This window comes from Macaca nemestrina, chromosome 2 (genome assembly GCF_043159975.1).
Source record: "Macaca nemestrina isolate mMacNem1 chromosome 2, mMacNem.hap1, whole genome shotgun sequence".
Lineage (NCBI taxonomy): Eukaryota > Metazoa > Chordata > Mammalia > Primates > Cercopithecidae > Macaca > Macaca nemestrina.
The window spans coordinates 114,120,691-114,142,411 of record NC_092126.1 but is presented as its reverse complement, the minus strand read 5'-3'; the positions used below and the strand labels follow the sequence as shown (position 1 = coordinate 114,142,411).

The window sequence follows — 21,721 nt, the reverse complement described above, 5'->3', positions numbered from 1 at the left end:
AGGACTCTGCAGGGGTCTCCTGGACATGTGGATCCACCACCCCACCACTCTACTCTCCTTAACAAAGAAGGGAAGAGGGCACTGGGAGCCCAGAAGAGCTTCCAACATGTTTTAGGGGTCAGAGGGGAAGAGCTCCCAGCCCCACAGTCCAGAACACAGGGGCAGGAAAGAAGACCCCACCATTATGTCTCCGTAAGGCCTTTTATTGCTTTTCTTTCTTTCAATGTTTGAGACAGGTCTCACTCTGTCACCCGGACTGGAGTACAGTGGCATGACCACAGCTCACTGCAGCCTCAAACCCCTAGGCTCAAGCAATCTTCCCACCTCAGCCTCTTTTTTTTTTTTTTTTTTTTTTTTTTTTTTTGAGGCGGAGTCTCGCTCTGTCGCCCAGGCTGGAGTGCAGTGGCGCGATCTCGGCTCACTGCAAGCTCCGCCTCCCGGGTTCCCGCCATTCTCCTGCCTCAGCCTCCCGAGTAGCTGGGACTACAGGCGCCGCCACCACGCCCGGCTAATTTTTTTGTATTTTTAGTGGAGACGGGGTTTCATTGTGTTAGCCAGGATGGTCTCGATCTCCTGACCTCGTGATCCGCCCGTCTCGGCCTCCCAAAGTGCTGGGATTACAGGCGTGAGCCACCGCACCCGGCCCCCACCTCAGCCTCTTGAGTAGCTGGGACTTCAGGTGTGTGCCACCACACCTGGCTAATTTTTTTTTTTTTTCCTGAGACACAGTCTCACTCTCTCACCCAGGCTAGAGTGCAGTGGCGTGATCTCGGCTCACGGCAACCTACGCCTCCCGGGTTCAAGCAATTCTCCTGCCTCAGCCTCCCCAGCAGCTGGGATTACAGGCGCTAGTCACTGTGTTCAGCTAATTTTTGTATTTTTAGTAGAGACACGGTTTCGCCAGGTTGGCCAGGCTGGTCTCGAACTCCGGACTTCAAGTGATCCTCCCACCTTGGCCTCCCAAAGTGCTGGGATTACAGGCATAAGCCACCATACCCAGCCCTAATTTTTTAATTTTGTATAGAGATAGGGGTCTTACTATGTTGCCAGGACTGGTCTTAAACTCCTGGACTCAAGTAATTCTCCTGCCTCAGCCTCCCAAAGTGCTGGGATTATAGGCACGAGCCACTGCACCCAGTCTATTGCTTTCATTTAGAGATACTAAGTGCCATGGTCACTTCTGCCTGCCAAGAGGCCAAAAACCACAAGAGGGCTGGGCAGGAAATCAGGAGGGGAGAAAATTATGGCCTCTGCTACACCCCCCACTTCAAGCCATGTGACTCACTTTGGGTCCCAATTTTCACATATACGATAAAGTTTGAGGGACTGGGTCTTGGATGTGGTGGGGTAACTGATTTGTGATAAATCTGCAGGGCTGTGCCCAGTTAAAGGGAAAGCTGAAGGGTACTAATTAACTAGTTAAGCCTGGGAGAGGGCACAAGCAAGAGGTCAGGAGGAACAGACACTGGAGGACTGCCTGGCCCATACACCCTCTCCAAGAAAGGCAGTCCTCCAGTTCCTGCCAAGAGGACAGCAATGAGTGCTCAGAGTAGAATGGAGTAGAATGGCTGCACTGGCAGCAGAAGGTAGCCTTGGGAGGGAGCCACTGAGTATGACTGAGGCCAAGATGAACCTAGCAGGTGGTCAGGGGCTAAGGGAAAGCAGAAGAGGCTCAGCTCCCTGGGAGGGAGGGACCTGTTCCTCTAGGGCCTCCACAGAATAGCAACAGTTACAGGGACAGTGGCCACAGCTCTTCCTGTTTCATGAGTATTTGCTGAGTTTCAGGCTTCCTGTTGAGCACTATCTGCCATCTTGCTGCAACAGAGTCAAGAGAATGAGCATGAGACAAATGGGCAGAGATGGCCTGAACAAGTTCAGGTTATAAAACAAGGACAGGCCAGCCTGGTAACCTGGGGCACATCACCAGGGAGGCAGAAAGACACAGAGCCCATAACTGTTGCCTACGCTGAGCTGGGGCAACTGGGGGGAGAGGGCTAGGCAGATGTAAGGAAAGGACTGTGATCCATCACGAGCTGGCTAAGCTCCCTGGGCCCAGGCCTGCCCATGCACTGAGGTCCCCAGGTCCTGGCCCTCCTGGGCAATGGGCAGAAGCTATAAGTGGGGAAGTGCCACCTTCCTCCTCATGGCCACAGCTACCACTCACAAGACAGGTAAAATGACTGTACCAGAGGTTGTGCTTAGCCCAATATTGGGAGATAGTAAATGCCTACTTAGCTGGGTAGTGACTTCTAGGCTTGGTCACTAGGGATACCAAGAACAGGAAGGTCCTGGAGTGGGAGCCACATCTAATCCATGTCCCCTTTGAGTGCCAATTTAGGGCCAGATCCTGAAGGTCCCACGCTAGTAGCCCCAGCCATGCTCACCCATAAAGGGGTACAGAGGGAAACCCACTCCAGGCCTGACCCAATTCCCAGTCCAGAACAAGGGGAGCACTGATGAGGTGCTATGGAAGTTCCTGCAGTCAGAAGTTACCCCAAGTCACTCATCAGACATAGCATCTATGGGGAAGGGGTTAAGTCCAGCCTTACTTATAACTGGCACTGTGTGGGCCTACAAATTCTCATCTCCCACCCCATCCCTGACTCACCCACAGCATCTGGACACCACAGGGGCTGGTCAGAGCTCAGTCTTGGCCCACAGGGCCAAAGCCTTGGTATTAAGAAGTGGGTCTCTGGCCTCAATCCCTCACCACCCAGACTGCCCTCAATCATAGCACAGGTGGAAGGGCTAAATGGTGCCCAGAGGGGGATGAAAACTCTCATTCCTCATCCCCTTATCCCCATCTGCCCTCAGAATCCCAGTCTGCCCTCAGAAGAGTCACTTTTTCCCTAAAAGACTCAGAGAATCCCATTCCTGAGACTCTGAAAATCTCCCGCACCCCATTCGACTGCTGGGTTAGTGGGCAAAGAAGCTATACCTGGGGCCCAGCCCCACCAGCCCAACCCTGATCCTCTCCTAGAACCATCCGCATGATCCCCTCCAAGGCAGTCTCGGAGACAACCTCCTCTGTTGGCCCTAGTGGTCCTGGGAAAGACACAGAGAGCTGGGCCCAGCTCCCTGCTCAGATGCTTTAAGATCCTGTGCTTTAAATAAGTCCTGTAACCTCTCCAGACCTGTATCAGGTCCTGTACCAAGTGCTTTAAACGTATAATCTCATTTCATCTTCACAACAACTCCTTATCTTTCCCCATGAATAGATGCAGAAACCTGGCTTCAAGAGTCTGGGATATCATACAAGGTCATGAAACTGGCAAACACAGGATACCTATTAGCCATATCTAGAGGACTCTGCACTTGGACTCATAATTAAAAGTTGTGTAAAGGCCAGGTGCAGTGGCTCACGCCTATAATCCCAGAACTTTGGGAGGCCGAGGCAGGCGGATCACGAGGTCAAGAGATCGAGACCATTCTGGCCAATATGGTGAAACCCTGTCTCTATTAAAAATACAAAAAATTAGCTGGGCATGGTGGCACACACCTGCAGTCCCAGCTACTTGGGAGGCTGAGGCAGGAAAATCACTTGAACCTGGGAGGTGGAGGTTGCAGTGAGCCAAGATCGTGCCACTGCACTCTAGCCTGGCAACAGAGCCGGAGACGGAGCTCCAGAGGGAGACGGAGTCTCAAAAAAAACAACAAAAAAAAAATCTTTTGTCAAATGAGAAGGGCTGGCCGGGCATGGTGGCTCAGCCTGTAATCCCAGCACTTTGGGAGGCTGAGGCGGGCGGATCACAAGGTCAGGAGATTGAGACCATGGTGAAACCCCGTCTCTATTAAAAATACAAAAAATTAGCCGGGCGCTGTGGCGGGTGCCTGTAGTCCCAGCTACTCAGGAGGCTGAGGCAGGAGAATGGCGTGAACCCGGGAGGCGGAGCTTGCAGTGAGCCAAGATTGCGCCACTGCACTCCAGCTTGGGCGACAGAGCGAGACTCTGTCTCAAAAAAAAAAAAAAAAAATTGAGAAGGGCCTTTGCTGTACTTCTAGCCTCCAGGAGTCACTATCCCTGCCATGCTCTACCTATCCATTGGCACAAGCTACAGATGAGTAAAGACCCCAGAGATGACAGATTCAAGGAATTTTGGGCATGGGGTGTGGCCCAAGGCCCAGATGTATGCCTTAAGCTAGAACTAGGTACCCAACCCCCGCATCCCCCTGATCCCCACCATGCCACCTATATCAGCATGCCAGGTCTCCAGGGAGCCTATAGTCTGAAGTAGTTAGATGGCTGGCCCGCCCTCTGCCCAGGAACCAGGGGTGGGTTGGACCAGGGCCTGTCCCTTTCAACAGGGGACCAGTGACTCGACAGGAGTCCATCAGCAGCCTCCTGAGGCTCCACAGGTGCAGTGGGCATCAGCCTTGTCTTCTGGCCAGCCCTGGGAGGCTCACACCACTCCAGCCCAGACAGGCAGGGGCCACAGGGAAGAAGCAGCCCCACCCAAGCCTTGGTGAGGGCTCAGCTTCCAGCAAAGGGAAACAGATCCATTCCAGTCAAAGGAGCTTCACATGGAAGGGGCAGCCAAGCTGAACAAGAGACCCCCTTTGGGCCTGAACACATGGGTCCAGCCAGAACCCCAGAGTCAGGAGTCACCCCTTCCCTGCTTCCGGGTACAGCAGCTCTAGCCATACTGACTCCACCCCTTGCTCACTGGGACACCCAAAGCTTAGCTAGACTACACCTCAGTTTCCCCATCTGTAAAGTAGGGAGGACCACGAGCCTGACCTTACAGGAGAGTATGAGGATGAAACATGTTGCTGAGCATAGGAAGCTTAGCAGGGGCGCTAGACATAGCTTCACCCACAGGCTTCCGCTGTGGACCCTCCAGGATAGCCCAGGCCTCAGTGAGGGCTCACTGACCTTCAGGGCACACTTCTGCCCAGTGCGCCGATGGAAGCACTCCAGCACCTTGCCGTTCACACCCAGGCCCAGCACCTGCTTGGACAACTGGTAGTCGTCGGTCACTGCGTACTTCTTGGGCTCCCGCCGCCCCCCTGGAGCACCGCCCAAGCCGGGTCCGCCGGGTGCAACTGACGGGGGCACAGGGCCCCCCTGCTCATCTGCTGTTTCACCATCCATGGCCCCCGCGGGGCGCTCAGAGGCGGCCCCAGCCTGGCGCTTCTAGTGGCACCTGGGGGAAAGGGGAAGAGTGAGTCCAGCCCAGACTTTTCCAACACACCCCAGCTTTGGAGCCTCTGAACTGGGCTGGGCTGCTAGCCTGGGGCAAGCTGGGAGTGAGGGACGAACGGCCAGAGAGTACAGACTTGCCGCAGGGGGCGGTGGTCGCGCGGCCGGGTACAAGCGAGCGCCGCCTGGGCACGTGTTAAGAAGGGAAGGGGCCGGGCGCCTAATGGCCGCGAGGTCCCCGGAGGAGGCCGCAGAGGGGACCCAGGAAGGCGTACCTGGCGAGGGCGTACCTGGCGGCAACGCACCTTGCTGAGGCACCAGCGAAGGGCAGGGGCGGCGGTCGCGGGAGCTGGCGGCCGCAGAGCGCCCAGGGCCGAGAGTCGCGCTGCCGGCGCCCACGTGACCTCCCCCGCCCTCCACCCCCAGCTCCTTGCGCGTCATCCCAACTTGGGGCCCCGCTAGGTCAGCCTTAAAGGGCCAGGCGGGCCTCGACTGGGTCCCGCCCCCGAGCCGGAACAAAATAGGAGGCGTGGCTTCCCGAGGGGGCGGTAACTTCCTCGGTTTCCAGGGATACCCAGGGAGGCTCCTGCACTGGCAGTCCGCTACTGTGCGGGTCCCGGGTTTTATTCGCGACCTAGAACGTGACAGCGCAGGACGTCTTCTTTCTCTTGAAAGCTCTCCTTGAGGCAGGTGTTTGCTCTGCACGCTGCCAAGTGGCCCTCCAGTATGGCTTGCTAGGCTTCCGACTTGCCTAGTGGTGGCCAACCCTCAGAGTACTCAACTTTTAAATTTTTGCCAACATGCCGAGGGAAGTGGCATCTCGTCGTTGTTGAATTCGCCACTCTTTAGCCTCTGGTGGCTCTGGGCGTCTCCAGCACTGGCGACTGCCCCCTTTTGTGCAGCTCCCGCTTGACTCGTTGCTTCCCTTTGGTATATACAGCGTCCTGGGGACCAGAAATCCCGAGTTGCCATTTAGTCAGATCCGCCAACCTTTCACTTTATGGTTTGGGCTTTTGGCGTCGTGTTTACAAAGTCTCTGCCCCCCTTCCGAGTGACAGATATTCTCCATTAGCTTTCTAGTTTTGCCTTGCACATTTAAGTCTCTGTTAAGCCCATCTTAGACCACATTATGTATTTTGAGCCAGTTTTCCCAACACCGGCTGTTAAACAGCTCTCATTTCACAGATGAGGAAACTGGGGCCCCTGGGGAGAAAACAACTTGTCTAAAGCCATAGGGAGGGTGGCTGTGGCTGTCTCCTGGGACAGATCTGAGCTACTCGCGCACAGCACATCACTCCCCCAATCCGGAAGCTGAGGGACCTGAGCGAGCTGGTTCACTTGGGACTGGGAAGGTTGCGGCTCAGGGCAGGGGCTCTGCGTGGGCCTCTGCTGTCATCTACAGGCCATCTACAGGACTGCAGGTACCAGGACCTCGGTCCCACTCAGAGGCATCTCCCAGCCATCCTACTCCTGGCGTCGGAATTTAGGCCTAGTGAGCGCCTTCCCCTCAGCCCCACTGGTTAACACACACACACTCACGGACCCCTGGGCTGCATGTCCAGCCTCATCAGAGAAGTAGCTCTTGGAAAGATGCTCATCCTCTGAATGAATGAGTGAATGAGTGACTGAAAGGATGCTACAACTTATTCGTGGGTACCCACTGTGTGCAGATGTTGAGTGGAGACAGGTTTGGGGGCTCTGCCCCTATTTCTTTCAGGCGACCTTCAGGCTAGCAGTATTCAGTGAAGCAGGAGGCTCCAGACAATAGCCTCAGCTGGCCATAGTGAACACTTCTTGTAGACCAGATGCTGGGTAGGTGCTCTCCCTGGAACCCCCTGACCTTACAGAGACTGGAGGAGGTCACACTATCCCTTCTGCCCCACGCTACAGACACACAGGACAGAAAAGCCCAGAGAGGTTAGGTGACCTGTCTGAGGTCAGCAGCTGTCATGACAGAGCCCCCATTCCAACTCCAAAGCACAACCTCAGGGCTGGGCTCTTATCCTCAAACCATGGCCTCCTCTCCTAGTCCTTTCTGGCTCCTCACACAGCCACATGTACAAACATACTCTCACACATGTACACATGCAGTCACACCTTTACACATGTGCATACACATGCATATAATATACATGTGTAAATACACATTCATATAACACACATGTACACAGATATACATGCACATGTGCACACACACACGCATTTATGCCCAGCTGGACCCAGGACTGATGTCCCTGAGCCCAACCTAAGAATCTGATTCAAGATCTCAGAGCCTCTTAGAAAGCCCTATGATCTGGAAGCTTCTACTGCTGGGGGCACTGAAGAAGGCTCTGCTCTGTAAAGGCAACTAGTTTGAGCCTGGTGAACCTGAGGCTGAGCAAGATGTCATTCTGGATGAGTAGAAGGCTAGGCAGCTGAGGGTGGAGGCTGGCTCCTTGCCTCAGCCAAAGGCATCTCACTGAATGTTATGTGAAGATGTCTCGTTTCTTTAAAATGGAGTTAGAGTATAATTGCTCTAAAAATTTTATAATTGTATTTTTAAGCTTGTCTCTTTTTATTAAAATTTTAAATTGCATAAGTAAAACTTGCTCATTGTCATTAATTCAAATTATACAGAAGTATGAAAAGTAAGCAAAGGTGCTGCTTCTCCCCTCCCAGTCCCTATAACCAGTTTCCATAGGCACACGCATTCATAGGCACACGCATTCCCCACATGGGTCCATCAGAGAGATGACTTGCAACTACTCACTTAGCCCAGGAAAGTCAGAATATGTGGTTTTCCCTTAGTGCTCATGTTCCAGCAACCACCTGCCACATCCCCTCCACTATGATGGGAGGATTTGGCATGTGGGATGGCTAGGCCTGGTCAGGAGTGGGTTCATGGTGGCAGACTCTGCCACATAGCCCTTCATATAGCTGTGTGTCCAAGGGGACAGAGACCTTGGAATAGCTTAAAGTGAAGGTGGCTAAATCCTACACACACACACACACACACACACACACACACACACATTATGTCCTTCCTGAAGAGGGGAGGCTGCACATGATGAAGGGATAGAGGACAAATGAGGGAGACTTTGGGGAAGGCACTGCTATGTATTCTTGTGACTCATTTTGTGATTGTTCTGGGTAGGGAGGGGCAGGGGAATCTTGCAGTAAGGTCAATCCCCGGAGTGCAGGGGAGGGTATCCTAGAAGGGAGGAATCCATGGAGATTTGGCTAGTGAGGGCATGAGAGGTGGCACCGCTAGGTGGCAGTGTGGGCCCAGCAATCAGAGCCAGGGCTTCTAGGGAGCAGCCAGGGCAGGAGAATTAACTACTAAGTTGGCCAGAGGGACCCACAATGCCTGAGGCAGGCACTTGGGGCAGAACAGGGGCACATCACTATTCCCAGCATGCAGGTGAGGTGCGCAGTGCTGTCATAGTCACGCATGCACAAAACTAGTTGGAAGGCCAAAACCCTTGGGACCCTTTGGTGTACACATAGACCGCATAATCACTGACCTCTGTAGGAGATGCTTTCAAAGGGACACCCATGGTGCTCTCACATTGACAGGCCTGGGGGCAGAGAAGCTTCACTGAGGACCTTAAAGCTGGATGTCTAGGAGTCGGCAGATCACCAGCACCCACAGAGGAAGTAGGAGGAAGTGTGTAGGCTCCTGACTTCAACCATTACTTGCCAGTTGGGAGATCTAGGGTATATTGTAACCTCTCCATGCCTCAGTTTCCACACCTGGAAAGAGGAGACAATATGTGGTAGTTGTGACAATGACATGAGGCTGCAAATTGCTGAGAGTGCTTGGCACATAGTAAGTGTTCAGTTGAATAGTCATGGTGAGGGGTAAGAAGTATAGTTTTGGTAGACAGCCTGGGATTTGGCCCCATAAGAGACCCAAGTTCAAAATTGTAACTCTGTTGCCTGGCAGCTGCAAAGTCCTTTTGTCTTCATAGTAATGAGACAGTGGACAGTTCCTACTGCCAAGTCAGTGGTCCACACAGGGGCCCCATACCAGGCTATCCAGGTATCCCACCCCTCAAGGTGGGTTATAAGGTATCCATTCCCTGTACCCTCATTCCAAGAAACTGGCTTCTGACCAACTCAGGAGGGGGCTGGCAGAGTTGCACTGATGAAGCCTGGCTTCCCTTTAGGAAAGCTGCAGAGAAGTTACTGCCCTGAAGTCTGAAACTTAAACCATTTTTCCCCCAGTTTCATAGGGTTTTGCTTTCAGGTCTCTTGCCTTCTGCCATTCTGGGCAGAGCAAGCTGAGCTCTGTCTTCCCTGGACACTATCGTTCAGGCCCTTCAACACAGCCAGGGGTCTGTCATCCCTGCCCAGGATCTCAAAGCTAGCCTCCTTTCTGAGGACCCTGGTTGCACACACTGGGAGGGGGTGAGGGGTAGGGAGTGGACCTGCGACCTCTCCAAATCCCACAGTTCTTCTGGCCCAAGGATTTGGAGGAGAGTCACACAGACCCCACATAGATGCTCCACAGTGAATCCAGTGAACTGAAACAGGTGGAGAGGGTCCTGGTAGGAGTGTGGGCTTCTGATCCCAGCTTCAGAGCTGGGATCAAGCTCTTACCCTGCCATTTCCTAGCGTTTGTTCCCTGGGGCTGTCTTCCGTCTGCATAACGGGAGCAACACCAGTTGTAGAGGATCAAATGCAGCAAGTACTCCCTGTAGATAAGAGCGAGTGTTACTACTCTGCCCCACCACCCTGCCCCAACCTCTACTACCCTGCTCCCAGATTATCTCCCAATGTTTTGAGCTGCAGGACTCTCTCTCTCAGCATTTTTTTTTGGGGGGGGGGCACCAACGCAGAGTCCGGGCCATCTGGGGCTGTCTCTGCTTGCTTCCTTCAATCTGTAGTCTCTTCTCCCCTGACTGGCTGGGCCGGCCAGAATTTGAAAAGTTGGGATGTGCTTTCTCCTTCAACTCTCAAAGAAAACGTTCTTGTCTGGATCTTTCTGGCTGTGGTGACCGCCAGCTTGACCCCAGTGGACCCACTCATTTCTGGAACCGTCCTCTGCACCCCACCCTGCCCTAAGTCCCGCTCCAGACCTCACCCCATGCCACCCAATCCGACACCCGACACACAGAGTCCTAGGGTCCAGGAGCGGCCGTCCCACCACCGGGCGTTTGCCCACGCCGACAGACCTCCTTGGAGGAGTCGCTAGCAGGGAGGACGAGGCCGGGACTCCGCCCCCCGCCCTGCCAGGAGTTCCACGGCGAGATAAGAGGGCCGTTCCCCAACGACGCAGAATGCCAGAAGGCAATCTGGGCGCGGGTTGCTGAGCCCGGGCCCCTCCTTAACTTTCCCCACCCGGTCTTTCCCTACTGATCTCTCCGTCCTACCCCGCTGGGCAGCGTCAGCCCCGGGTCCACGCGCTGCTATTGGCCCTCCCCGACCGCTCGGCTCCACCTTCAGCGTCGCGATTGGTCGACTCGCAGGGCCCCGCCCCGTTTTCCTGGAAAGTTCTTGGAAATCTGTCAAAGTATTTCCTTTCACTGCCCAGGGCCCCAGACCCGGCGACTGCGCCCGCGCACCCCGCCCGGGCCCCACCGGTCAGCCTGCGGTTCTAGGAAGACGCCGCTTCCGGGAAGGGCTGGGACGCGGCAGACAAAGGATTAGGCAGCAGCTCGCCCCGCCCCGCTCGTCCGGCCCGCCCCACCTTGCCCTCGCAGGCGGTCCGCGCCACTGCCTCTCAGTCCCTGCCCTGCGCCCGCGCGCCCCGGGAGCCTACCCTGCACGCGCTCCGCGCCCACTGGTTCCTTCCCGCCGCCGCCGTCCAGCCGAGTCCCTACTCCGGAGTCGCCGCTGCCGCGGGGACATGGTCCTCTGCGTTCAGGGGTAAGCGCGGCTCTCTGCCCCCGCCTGGCCACCAAGAGGGGCGCACGGGAGAACAGGGGCCATGTGCTAGCTGCCGGGCATTGGGAGGGCTTGACGGGCCAGAGGTGACTGAGCGCGGACAGACCTCGGGAGCGAGGCTCTGTGTGGGGCTGTGACACTCCTACTCCCCACCCCCACACACTCACCTCAATTCCCACTGTGGATTGGGAAACCGGGGGCTGGCTGGCTACAGGAGGAACTTACGGGGTGGGCTCAGCCTGGGTTCTCACTGGAGCAAATGGACACCAACGGCAGGGCGTCCACCAAGATGTGGCCAACAATCCCAGATCTTCTTCTGGGCCCAGAGCACTCTACACTAGCCTGCCGGCTGCCCTGCCTGCTAGTAACCTTGGACCAGCCCCTGGCCCCCTCTGTCCTGGTGTCCCCTCTCCTGCACCAGGCTAGCAAATAGGCTCTTTTTTCTTTTTTGGGAAGACAGCCCGAGATCCTTGCCTTTCCTCAGTCTGGCACCTGATGGTCAGCAACTCTTGGGAGCAACCCTTTCAACCAAAGGGTCTGATGCTGGCCATGGTGATCTGACAGGAGCTCAGGGAGCTCCCAGGAGAGAAGAAGAAGGTATAAATGGGTGTTCTGCACTCAGGGAGAACTGGGTGGCTGTGCTTATCACAACTGGCCTGGTGCCAAGTGAGGGAGGGTGGAAGGTGAGGCCAGGGAAGAGGACATGAAAGTGCTGGGAAGACTACTTCTCCCTTGCTGTCTCCAGCAAGTTCCTTCCTCCTGTCTGCATTCGGGGACTCCTGAACACCTGCTCCACCACTACCTGCCTCCCCCTGCATTCTGGGGTCCCATAGGCTCTTTCACTTTTTACCCTAGCTAAGCACCCCCTTATAAGCTCAGGGCCAGTGTTGGGTGTCGGGGAACAAAGTTTTTAACAGACTGCTGGGCTCCAAAGCAGGCACACACATGTACCTAGAATACACCAGCCACTGTCCCCACCATGATGACACAGCCATGGACACACCCCTGCCCAGGTACACAGTCACTCACCAGGAGCTTGTGGTGATCAACACAGCTATTCATACACCCAGCTACCACGTCAGCCCCAGAGGTGCCCACACCCACAGGTGGAATCTGTCTGAGGACCGGCTAAGCTATCTGGACATGGCCACCCACAGAGGTTCCAGCCTGACTGGCTAGCCACCAACCGTGCCCCTGGGAAGGTAGCTCTGGGCTCCAGCAGGCAGGTCATCTCAAAATTTGGCCTCCAGTTCTCCAAGAGGGATTTCCGAGCTCCCACAGTACAGCCAGGGTAGGTGTGGAACAGTTTTTAGCAGTCTGTGGTGTGCCAGAGTTGTGTGGCCTTTCTCACTGTGAGTGGTCATAGGGCCATGATTTATTGGAACCTAGAGGGTCACCTATAACCTACACAGGAGTCAGGTCTGGCTCCTGCTACCTGCTCCTGCCTACCCCTCCCTGCCTCACAAGCAATACTGGCGCTGTTTGCCCATGCTGTCCTCTCTGCCTGGGGTACCTTCCCCCAGCTCCTTCCTTTGTCCTGGAAGACTCAGCTCAGGAGCAAGCAGACCCTGACTCCCCCACAACACCTGCAGTTTTATGACTTTGCATTATAATTACTCTTAGTGCCATCTTCCCCAGCCAGTCTGGTTGTCCTTGAGGGAAAGGCCATGGTTTCATTATCTCAGTGTCCTGAGGCCCAGCCAGGGACTAGACCCAGAACTGAGGCTTGGAGATGTATTTTGCAAGGAGTGAGGGAGGAGCAGCAGTCTTCTTGGGGAAGTAGAGCCAGTCCCTGCTGCTTTCCCAAGGAGGAAGCCCTAGTATCACCATGCTGGGTGGGCTTCCCCTAGGAGAAATCCCCTTACTCAGAATTTGGTCAGTTTAGTTCCCTCAACCCCAGCCATCCAAGAATATGGTGTTACTGACCCTCTCAGTGTATGGGTTCGTGGGACCCTTTATTTTGGGAAAGAGAAACTGAAGCCCAGTGAAGAGCAAGCTTTGTACAAGATCATAGAGCCTGATATGGCTGGCTTGCCAGGGTGGGATCTGGAGTGTGGGCTAGGTCCCTGCTATTTGGTGGAAGCTCATACTGACAGGAGGTGAGACTTGCCAGTGCCTTTAGAGGCCACTGTCCACCCCAGACCCTCCACTGGGAGAAGCAGAGGCCAGGATAGGCTGACTTGTATGGGTAGGGGATTATTTCAGTCTCTATGTCCTGGCCATTGTGGACCTAGGTCCCTCTGAGAGACACTCCTATCCATGGGGAGGTAGCATGTGACCTCAGGCAGCCTACCATAATCCTGGGAATTCTCTGGAGGACCCCACATAGATCTATTGTAGGATAAATCTACCTGTCTATCGTAGATCTATCGCTCAACTAGGACTGTTCATCAGTGGGCCACTTAGTCAGCCCACCTCAGCCAGGAGGGCACAAACATGAAGCTACTTTGCACTGAATCCTATCAGTGTGGCAAGAACATTAGAAATGCCTATAGGGAATGATCTGTGTTTTTGGTTGATGTAAAATAGAGATCGATTAATTACTGTTTAGTAAATGCAGGGCAGTGGAAAATAATCTTTCAAAAGAGGATCCCCACATGGAAACAAGGGGGCTTTTGTGATGACAAGTGGGGAATGAGATACTGGACTAACTGAGCCCATGGCTGGGTAGAAGGGAAGCTGAGGCTTATAGTGAGATGGGCCAGCCAGAGGTCATGCAACTAGTCTGGGGCATAGGGGGGTCTCTGGAGATGGGAGAAGCATGGGTCCTCCACTCACTGCTCATCCACTGCTTTCTAGACCTCATCCTTTGCTGGCTGTGGAGAGGACTGGGCAGCGGCCCCTGTGGGCCCAGTCCCTAGAACTGCTCGAGACAGTCATGCAGCCCTTGCCTGCTGGGGCCTTCCTGGAGGAGGTGGCAGAGGGGACCCCAGCCCAGATAGAGAGTGAGCCAAAGGTGTTGGACCCCGAGGAGGATCTGCTGTGCATAGCCAAGACCTTCTCCTACCTTCGGGAATCTGGTGAGTCTGAGGGGGGAGGCAGGCCTTTTCCTGGGTGGTCTGGTGGAAGAAGCTGAGTTCTGCCATTGAGTCTGATTTGCGATGCATAGCCCTGCCCAGGAGAGTCTGATGGGAGAGGCACAGCCCTCTCCAGGGAAGTGTGAAGCGAGAGGCACTGCCTTGATTTACCCTGGATTGGTACCCCCAGCTAATTTCCACTATGTCCCTTGTCCCCCTCTGCACTTGCCTAGGCTGGTATTGGGGTTCCATTACGGCCAGCGAGGCCCGGCAACACCTGCAGAAGATGCCAGAGGGCACGTTCCTAGTACGTGACAGCACCCACCCCAGCTACCTGTTCACGCTGTCAGTGAAAACTGCTCGTGGCCCCACCAATGTGCGCATTGAGTATGCTGACTCCAGCTTCCGTCTGGACTCCAACTGCTTGTCCAGGCCACGCATCCTGGCCTTTCCGGATGTGGTCAGCCTTGTGCAGCACTATGTGGCCTCCTGCGCTGCTGACACCCGAAGCGACAGCCCCGATCCTGCTCCCACCCCGGCCCTGCCTATGCCTAAGGAAGATGCGCCTAATGATCCAGCACTGCCTGCTCCTCCACCAGCCACTGCTGTACACCTAAAATTGGTGCAGCCCTTTGTACGCAGAAGCAGTGCCCGCAGCCTGCAACACCTGTGCCGCCTTGTCATCAACCGTCTGGTGACCGACGTGGACTGCCTGCCACTGCCCCGGCGCATGGCCGACTACCTCCGACAGTACCCCTTCCAGCTCTGACTGGGCCGGGCACCCTGCCCAGCCTCACCCAGTCACACCCTGGAGGGGACATCAGCCCCAGCTGGACTTGGGCTCCCACTGTCCCTCCTCCAGGCATCCTGGTGCCTGCATACCTCTGGCAGCTGGCCCAGGAAGAGCCAGCAAGAACAAAGCATGGGAGAGGGGAGGTGTCACACAACCTGGAGGTAAATGCCCCCAGGCCCCATGTGGCTTCATTACACTGAGCCATGTGTCAGAGGATGGGGAGACAGGCAGGACCTTGTCTCACCTGTGGGCTGGGCCCAGACCTCCACTCGCTTGCCTGCCCTGGCCACCTGAACTGTATGGGCACTCTCAGACCTGGTTTTTCAATCCCCAGGGTCGGGTAGGACTCCTACCAGCAGCCAGCCTCCATTTCTGGGAGGATGACAGGCAGAGGAACTGAGGTCAACCATGACTAGTGACCCCTTGTTGAGGGGTAAGCCAGGCTAGGGGACTGCACAATTATATACTATTTATTTATTTATTCTCCTTGGGGTTGGTGTCAGGGGTGAACCAAGCCCACCTCTATGCCCTGAGCCCTGGTAGTCCAGAGACCCTAACTCTGCCCTGGCTTCTCTGGTTCTTCCCTGAGACATGTTGCTGGAACCAAGGCAATCCTGGATGTCCTGGCACTGACCCACCTGTCTGTGAATGTGTTCACTCTTTTCTGCCCCCAGCCATACTTGGGGAGGATGGACAACTACAATAGATAAGAAAATGCAGCCAGAGCCTCAGTCCCCAGCAGAGCCTGTGTCTCACCCCCTCACAGGACAGAGCTGTGTCTGCATAGAGCTGGTCTCACTGTGGCACAGGCCCTGGGGAAATGCCTGTGCTGTCAGGAAGAGGGGGTGCTGGTTTGAGGGCCGCCGCTGCAGTTCTGCTGGGTCTGCTTCCTGCCCAGGAAGGTGCCTGCACGTGAGAGAAGGAGAGAAATACACATCTGATAAGACTTCATGAAATAATAATTATAACAAAGAACAGCTTGGTGGTCTTTTCTTTTCCACTGATATTTCTGTAATGATATTATACCTTTATTACCTCTTTATTTTATTACCTCTATAATAAAATGATACCTTTCATGTATGGAGCCTTCAATGGGGCCACTTTTGAGTTGTGTACACAATGTGTCCCCTTTGATCTTGTTACCATTAGCCCTCATTTGATATCTGGGCTAGTGGAGAGGCCCGGAAACCCTATGTGGCTGAGCAGTCCCTGCTGGGGACTCACTGAGGAGTGGAAGAGACAGGGAGCAGCCTCTCCTGTCGTCTCCCCTGGGTCCCCTTGGGAAATGGGAGCTAGGAGACGAAGGCCAGTTAGACTGCCTGCAGGGTGATTGTCCTGGCCACTACCAGGCGGGGGCTGGGGGGAGGTTGGCAGAGGGGCACCAGCCCTGAGAGATGTGTAAACAAGAAATGCCAACTCCAAATCACAAGTGGAGAATATCCAGGGGGAGAGAGCTGTGGACCACTCCTGGGGTCAGTGTCTTGAGATGAGGAAGCCAGTAGTCAGATTAGGGCTGGTTCTCCCAGAAGAAGGTACAGTGAGTGCAAAGGCACCGAGGCATGACTGGGAGGCCCGTGTTCCTGACACAGAGACCTGAGGAGGGCTTGCTCTGCAGTGGGGCAGGGCAACTGAATCGGGGTAGGGGCCAGTGAGCTGGCGGAGTCTGGCCTGGGGTGGGAGTGTCTGGATTCTGGTCCACACTGGTTGGAATTGGGGCATCCTTTCTTCTCTCTCAGGGTTCAGCACACCACAAGTGTGTGGAAGAGCAATTACAATGAAAACACCCTCCTTTACCAGACAGTCTGACTTTGGAACACTATCTGTTGCAATCTCCCTATGTCCTGAAGTTTTCTGCACCTTTGCTTGAGGGCCCCACAGGAAAGCTTCTCTAAAGCTTTCCAACCTTTATTCTGGAAACAATCCTAACCTTCCTGTTGTCTCAGCCCTCAAGCAATTAGAAGTCTTAGAGTAGAAGAGACACTTGTTGGCAACTTGAGAGCAAGAAGGGGTGAGGAGTGACAGGCTGATGACAGGGAGGGGTGAGGACGAGGATAGACAGCAAGAACTTTGGAGTTCACACAGGACCCTGGGGACATGGAGGCTGTCATGGCAAAGAATAGGCCTGACGTTTGGTGAGAGTGGGCAAGAGGTGGGTGATGGAGGGAGGGTGTCTTTCCTGGATGTGGCGCCCAGACCCAGGTGGCCAGCCACGTGCCTTCCCTGTTGCTGGCGGCGGCCTGGGCACTTGGCTGTCTGTAGGGCCAGATGGCACACTTCCTTCAGGTCACCATGACCCAGCCAGGGGTATTTGCAGTTCCTCATTCCTTCAGTCTGAATTTCAGCTGCTTCATTGCTTCCAGAATACCTGAGGTAACCCCTCTGTCTGCTTCACCCCAGATTTGTCACCTAGTGGACGGGTAGTGGACACAGAGGGGCCAGTGTCAAGCTCTTCCTCACCTGGTGCTGCAGCCTGGACAGAAAGCTGCTGTGGTGAGAGGAAGCACAGAAAACTGCTTTGTCCACAGAGAGAAAAGCCTCAAGGTGCCTGCCAGGTGCTGGGCATGGGCCAAGGGCTTGCACCTCATACAGCACTCACCACAACTGTGGGAGTCAAGTCCAAATATTACCCACGCTCCACAGATGAGGAAACCGAGGCACACAGCGGGGAAGGGGCTGACCAAGGCCACTCAGCAAGTGGGGCTCAGAGCAGAGCCAACCCTGGGGGGTCCTGACTGACCTTTTGTCCTCTGGATTACTACATGAGATAGGGAGAACAGGGATGACGGCTTCCAGGCAAGTTGCTCTTGGATGCTGTTTTCTATCTCCTGGTCTCCCTGCCTGCTGAGAGCTCTTGGCCACTGGCCTGGCCACCAAGGTCCTGTTCTCTTCACCCTGGCCTCAGCTCAAGCCAGGGCCCAGCTCCTATCTGGGGAGGGGCTGCCAGCTACTTCTGACTCCCAACATGCTCCAGGTTCCATCTTTTCTTGTTTCCCTACCAGGGTAGCGAATGATGCCTGCCCAGACCCCAATCAGAGATTCAGCCTAACAGATACTGAAGATCCGCTGGCCAACATGATCACCACTGGGTGGTCCTGGCCTAGGAAAAGGGGCACACATGTTGACACTAGCCAGGAACAAAGGGATGAGCTTTCTGGTGGGTGCAAGGACCCTGCACAACATACAACAGTAACGAAGGTCACACTTTACCGTTAAGTCCTCCACCAGCACACATGCTCCAAAGGCACCAACTGGGCCAGACTCCATCTAGGTCCTGGGGACAGCAGGGAACAAGACAGACACGGTCCCCACACTCATGGGGCTCATGGGCTAGTGGGAGAGACAGAGAGTGAACTAGTGAACAAATGGGTGCACAGGACAAGCTTTGAGAGTGTAAAGACAGAAAAGCAGGGGGGTGCGGGGAGAGTAACTTTGGGTACAGGGACACCCTACAGCTGGGAGGGCGTTGGGGATAGCTCTGCAACTTTGGGTGGCACTGAGCCTGGAGACCCAAGCAAAGAGCAGGAGCTGGTCATGCAGACAACGTGCAGAAGAGATGTCCCAGGTGAAAGGAACTACAAGTGCAGTGGCCCTGAGGCAGAAACCTAGAGCCCAGAATGGCTGCCCACAAGGGGCGAGAAGGGCAAAGGAAGCAGTGGATTTTATTTGAGGATGGCGAAGCACCTCTTGAGAGCCTAGCAGGGGAGTGCTGTGATCTGAACCTCATTTCTAAGGGAGGTATCTGTACTCATGAGGGCCTGGAGGCAGGAGGCCAGAAAGAAGGATCTGGAGGGTAGAGTGTGGGAGCAGGGGCAGGAAGAGGTGAGGGCAGCAATTCTGTGACTCTGGATGGGGTTCCTGCTCCACTAGCAGAGGCTGTCCTCATCTACAGCTGGAGAGGGAAGGCTCAGAGAGGGATGGTGAGAGGCAGAGCCAGAGTTCACATCCTGATTCCAGACCTTGTTTATGTAACCACTGCTCTATTCTGCCTCCAAGGGGCTGGCTTGCTAAAGCCTAGGCACCCACAGGTTCAGAAGGCATGCAGAAGGGTGGGGAGATTCAGGAGGGCTTTCTAGAAGAGTTGGTCTAGGGGCTGGGCCCTAGAGGATTCTGTCTCCAGGTGGGAAATGGGTTTGGAGATTGATTCTGTGTGGTGTCCCTCCCTGGATTCACAAGCCTCCCTCTGGAATGACCTTGGGACAGAGATGCTACTAAGCCATCCAGGTATTTCTTGTTGCCCCCAAGGAGTATTTGCTGGATACCAGCCCCCTTCAAGCCACGCCACTGGGGTATCATTGGTACCAGTGTATACATCTCACTAGGTCCCTGCACCTACACCTAGGCTGGACTTTTAATCTACTGACTGAGCAAATCTCTCCTGGCCAAGTCTGAACACACATCTGAGTGGGGCTGGGGGCCATGACTAGGCCCACCTCACTCTCAGATGGGGACCCTTCCATCCTGCACGGTTGCCCACAGTGAAGTGGAAGGTGAGGGGCCGGGGGCCTAAAGGCCTAGAGGCCTATGAAGGCAGGAAGACTCAGGGTCTGTGCACAGGACATCCCAGACTTCCTGGGCTCTCATAAAGGCCCTCTTCCTCCAGGAGAAGTAGGCCCTGTGCAAGCCTGGGCAGCCTTTGACACCAACCTGCTAGACCAGTTTTTTTTTTTTTTTTTTTTTTTTGAGACGGAGTCTCGCTGTGTCGCCCAGGCTGGAGTGCAGTGGCCGGATCTCAGCTCACTGCAAGCTCTGCCTCCCGGGTTTTTACGCCATTCTCCTGCCTCAGCCTCCCGAGTAGCCGGGACTACAGGCGCCCGCCACCTCGCCCGGCTAGTTTTTTGTATTTCTTAGTAGAGACGGGGTTTCACCGTGTTAGCCAGGATGGTCTCGATCTCCTGACCTCGTGATCCGCCCGTCTCGGCCTCCCAAAGTGCTGGGATTACAGGCTTGAGCCACCGCGCCCGGCCTAGACCAGTTTTAATATAAAGTAGGCTTGAGCTTTGCCAGAAATTCAACAGCCTCTCATGGTGGATGCGTCCTCCCTACCCCTCCCTGGCTCACGTGGAACACCCAAGGGGTCACTCCAAGAGTCACTCTGGGGCAGCAGGCTGGAGTTCCCACATCTGAGACTCAAGCTAGAGGAGGTCCCTGGAGGTTTAATTTTGGTCAGAATGCAGACCTCAGAGTGGTTGGAGAGTGGCTGGGCCTCGATGCTGGAGAATGGAGAGTGAATGGAAACTGATGCTCTGAGCAGGAGGAGACACAGCAGGCCCAGGGCAGGGGAGCGTTTGTGATGTGGTCAAAGCTTCCTGCTCAGTGGAAAGACAGTTGCTTCCATGACCCGGGCCTCAGTAAAGCAGGCAGGGCCTCTGAGGGCTACAACCTAGGACTGCCATGACTCCTCCAGGCAGCCCTCCAGGACTGTCTCACCCACACAGACCCTACTAGTGAGATGCTTGTGCTGGCACCGATGATGCCCTGATGGCATGCTTGGTGGGAGGGTGGTATCCGGCAAATGCTCCTCAGGGCAGAGTTCTGCTCCAGGGACTCCCCACACCCAGCACCCATGAGCCAGATGGAGCCCTTCCTGTCACTGGAGCTGGGCTCCTCCACCTGAGGTGGGGGTTGCACTCATAGTCCAGACTGGGCCAAAGCTCTGTTCTTCAAAGTACCTCCCAACCCTCAGCCTCCTCCCAGGAAGCACTTCACTGCTCCCACCCCTACCAGCCTCATGTCAGCGACATCACATATATGTGTGTGTGTATGTGCGCACACGCGCGTGCGTGCGTGTGCTGACCTTTCCACTTGGCCAACATGCCTTGTTTTTCTCAGCTCCTTCAAGTGGATGGCTGTGGGAGGAGGAGCTACTAGGAGAGTAGGTTCTCAGGAAACATTTCCCCCAAAGCCCCAGAGACACGGAGCCCACGAGACATGAGAAAATTAGGCTTAACCAGAAGGAGAGGTGTTCCAAGGGCAGTTCGAGGGGTGTGGGTGAGAGACAAGGAGAGACCCCTGGCAGAGATCACTGTTAACCCTGGTGTGTGAGTGCCTGCGGGGGCATGCTCCCGGGCATCCTTGCCAGATCAGCACCATCAGCCTGGCACCTAGTGGGCAGGCTGAGCTTATAAGGGCAGCCAAAGCTGGGTGGCCCTAGGCAAGTTGCTGCATCTTGCCGGGACATATATGGCTCAGAGTAGGCCAGGGTCCTGGGTTTGCAGTTGTGGGATCAGTTCACTCTCCCTCCTGCCCAGAGGCGCCTGGTTGGGAGCTGTGGACTTTGGGGGCAGGAGCAGCCCCTCCCAGCACCTTGACAATCACCCCCTTTCTCTTCTGAGTCTCAGTGAGTAACTGGGGTGGAAGCTAGCTTCCAGAGGATCCCTGGGCCTTGCGGAGGGCAGAGAAGGCCTGGCGTGGGCACCCCCCACCCCCAGCCTGGGTGAGGTGTTTTCGCCAGAATTGCAGCAGCTGCGGCTGGAGGCCTCTTCCCAGGAAGAGCAGAGCGCCTCTTCCAAGAACTCAGAGGAGGCCGCAGGCGGGAGGGGAAGCGGGGGAGTTAATTTTAAACCACACTGCCTTCAACGCTTCTCAGGAACTGGTTGCTCAACGTGATCTGGCAGGTCCCAGGCAGCTGGGCAGGCCTGGTGCCAGCTCAGAGGTGGCGGGTGGAGGACACACCCCAGGGGAAGGCCCAGTGACCTTGAGGGAAGTTGGGGCCTGTCCTTGACCACTTATCAGGGCCTGTCCCCCATTCACCTGACCCAACTGCTGGGGGGTGTGAAGTGGGGTGATTTACTCAGTTCTAACCAGGCAAGGTAAAACCATAACAGGATTAATAACACAATTGTCATGGCCTTCCAAGGGCCCCAAGACTGACGATCCCATCCCCCTTCCCTGCTCAGAACCTGC

At 55.3% G+C, this 21,721-nt stretch overlaps 2 protein-coding genes across 6 annotated transcripts in view; one reads left to right on the top strand and one right to left on the bottom strand.

Moving 5' to 3' along the window:
* Positions 1 to 9,816, bottom strand: part of LOC105480500 (MAPK activated protein kinase 3) — a 37,992-nt gene extending 28,176 nt beyond the window's left edge. Inside the window, exons 1-4 of one of the 4 annotated variants that reach the window (XM_071091771.1) lie at positions 9,722 to 9,816; positions 8,644 to 8,872; positions 5,923 to 6,084; positions 4,874 to 5,144 (exon numbers count right to left, since the gene is read on the bottom strand). In XM_071091771.1, the coding sequence (XP_070947872.1) occupies positions 4,874 to 5,092 (219 nt within the window). In that variant the 5' untranslated portion in view covers positions 5,093 to 5,144; positions 5,923 to 6,084; positions 8,644 to 8,872; positions 9,722 to 9,816. Of the gene's footprint in view, positions 1 to 4,873; positions 5,145 to 5,415; positions 5,556 to 5,922; positions 6,085 to 8,643; positions 8,873 to 9,721 lie in introns of those variants that run through there. The other 3 variants (XM_011739475.3, XM_011739476.3, XM_011739477.3) reach the window with 3 other exon arrangements.
* Positions 9,817 to 10,694: 878 nt separating this feature from the next.
* Positions 10,695 to 15,898, top strand: LOC105480497 (cytokine inducible SH2 containing protein). 2 transcript variants are annotated; one of them, XM_011739473.3, is made up of 3 exons: positions 10,695 to 10,990; positions 13,808 to 14,028; positions 14,259 to 15,898. In XM_011739473.3, the coding sequence occupies exons 1-3, from the start codon at positions 10,971 to 10,973 to the stop codon at positions 14,792 to 14,794; spliced, it is 777 nt and encodes a 258-aa protein (XP_011737775.1). In that variant the 5' UTR covers positions 10,695 to 10,970; the 3' UTR covers positions 14,795 to 15,898. The 2 variants fall into 2 exon arrangements, with proteins under 2 accessions (XP_011737775.1, XP_011737776.1); XM_011739474.3 differs by lacking the exon at positions 10,695 to 10,990 and adding an exon at positions 11,019 to 12,021.
* Positions 15,899 to 21,721: the final 5,823 nt, after the last annotated feature.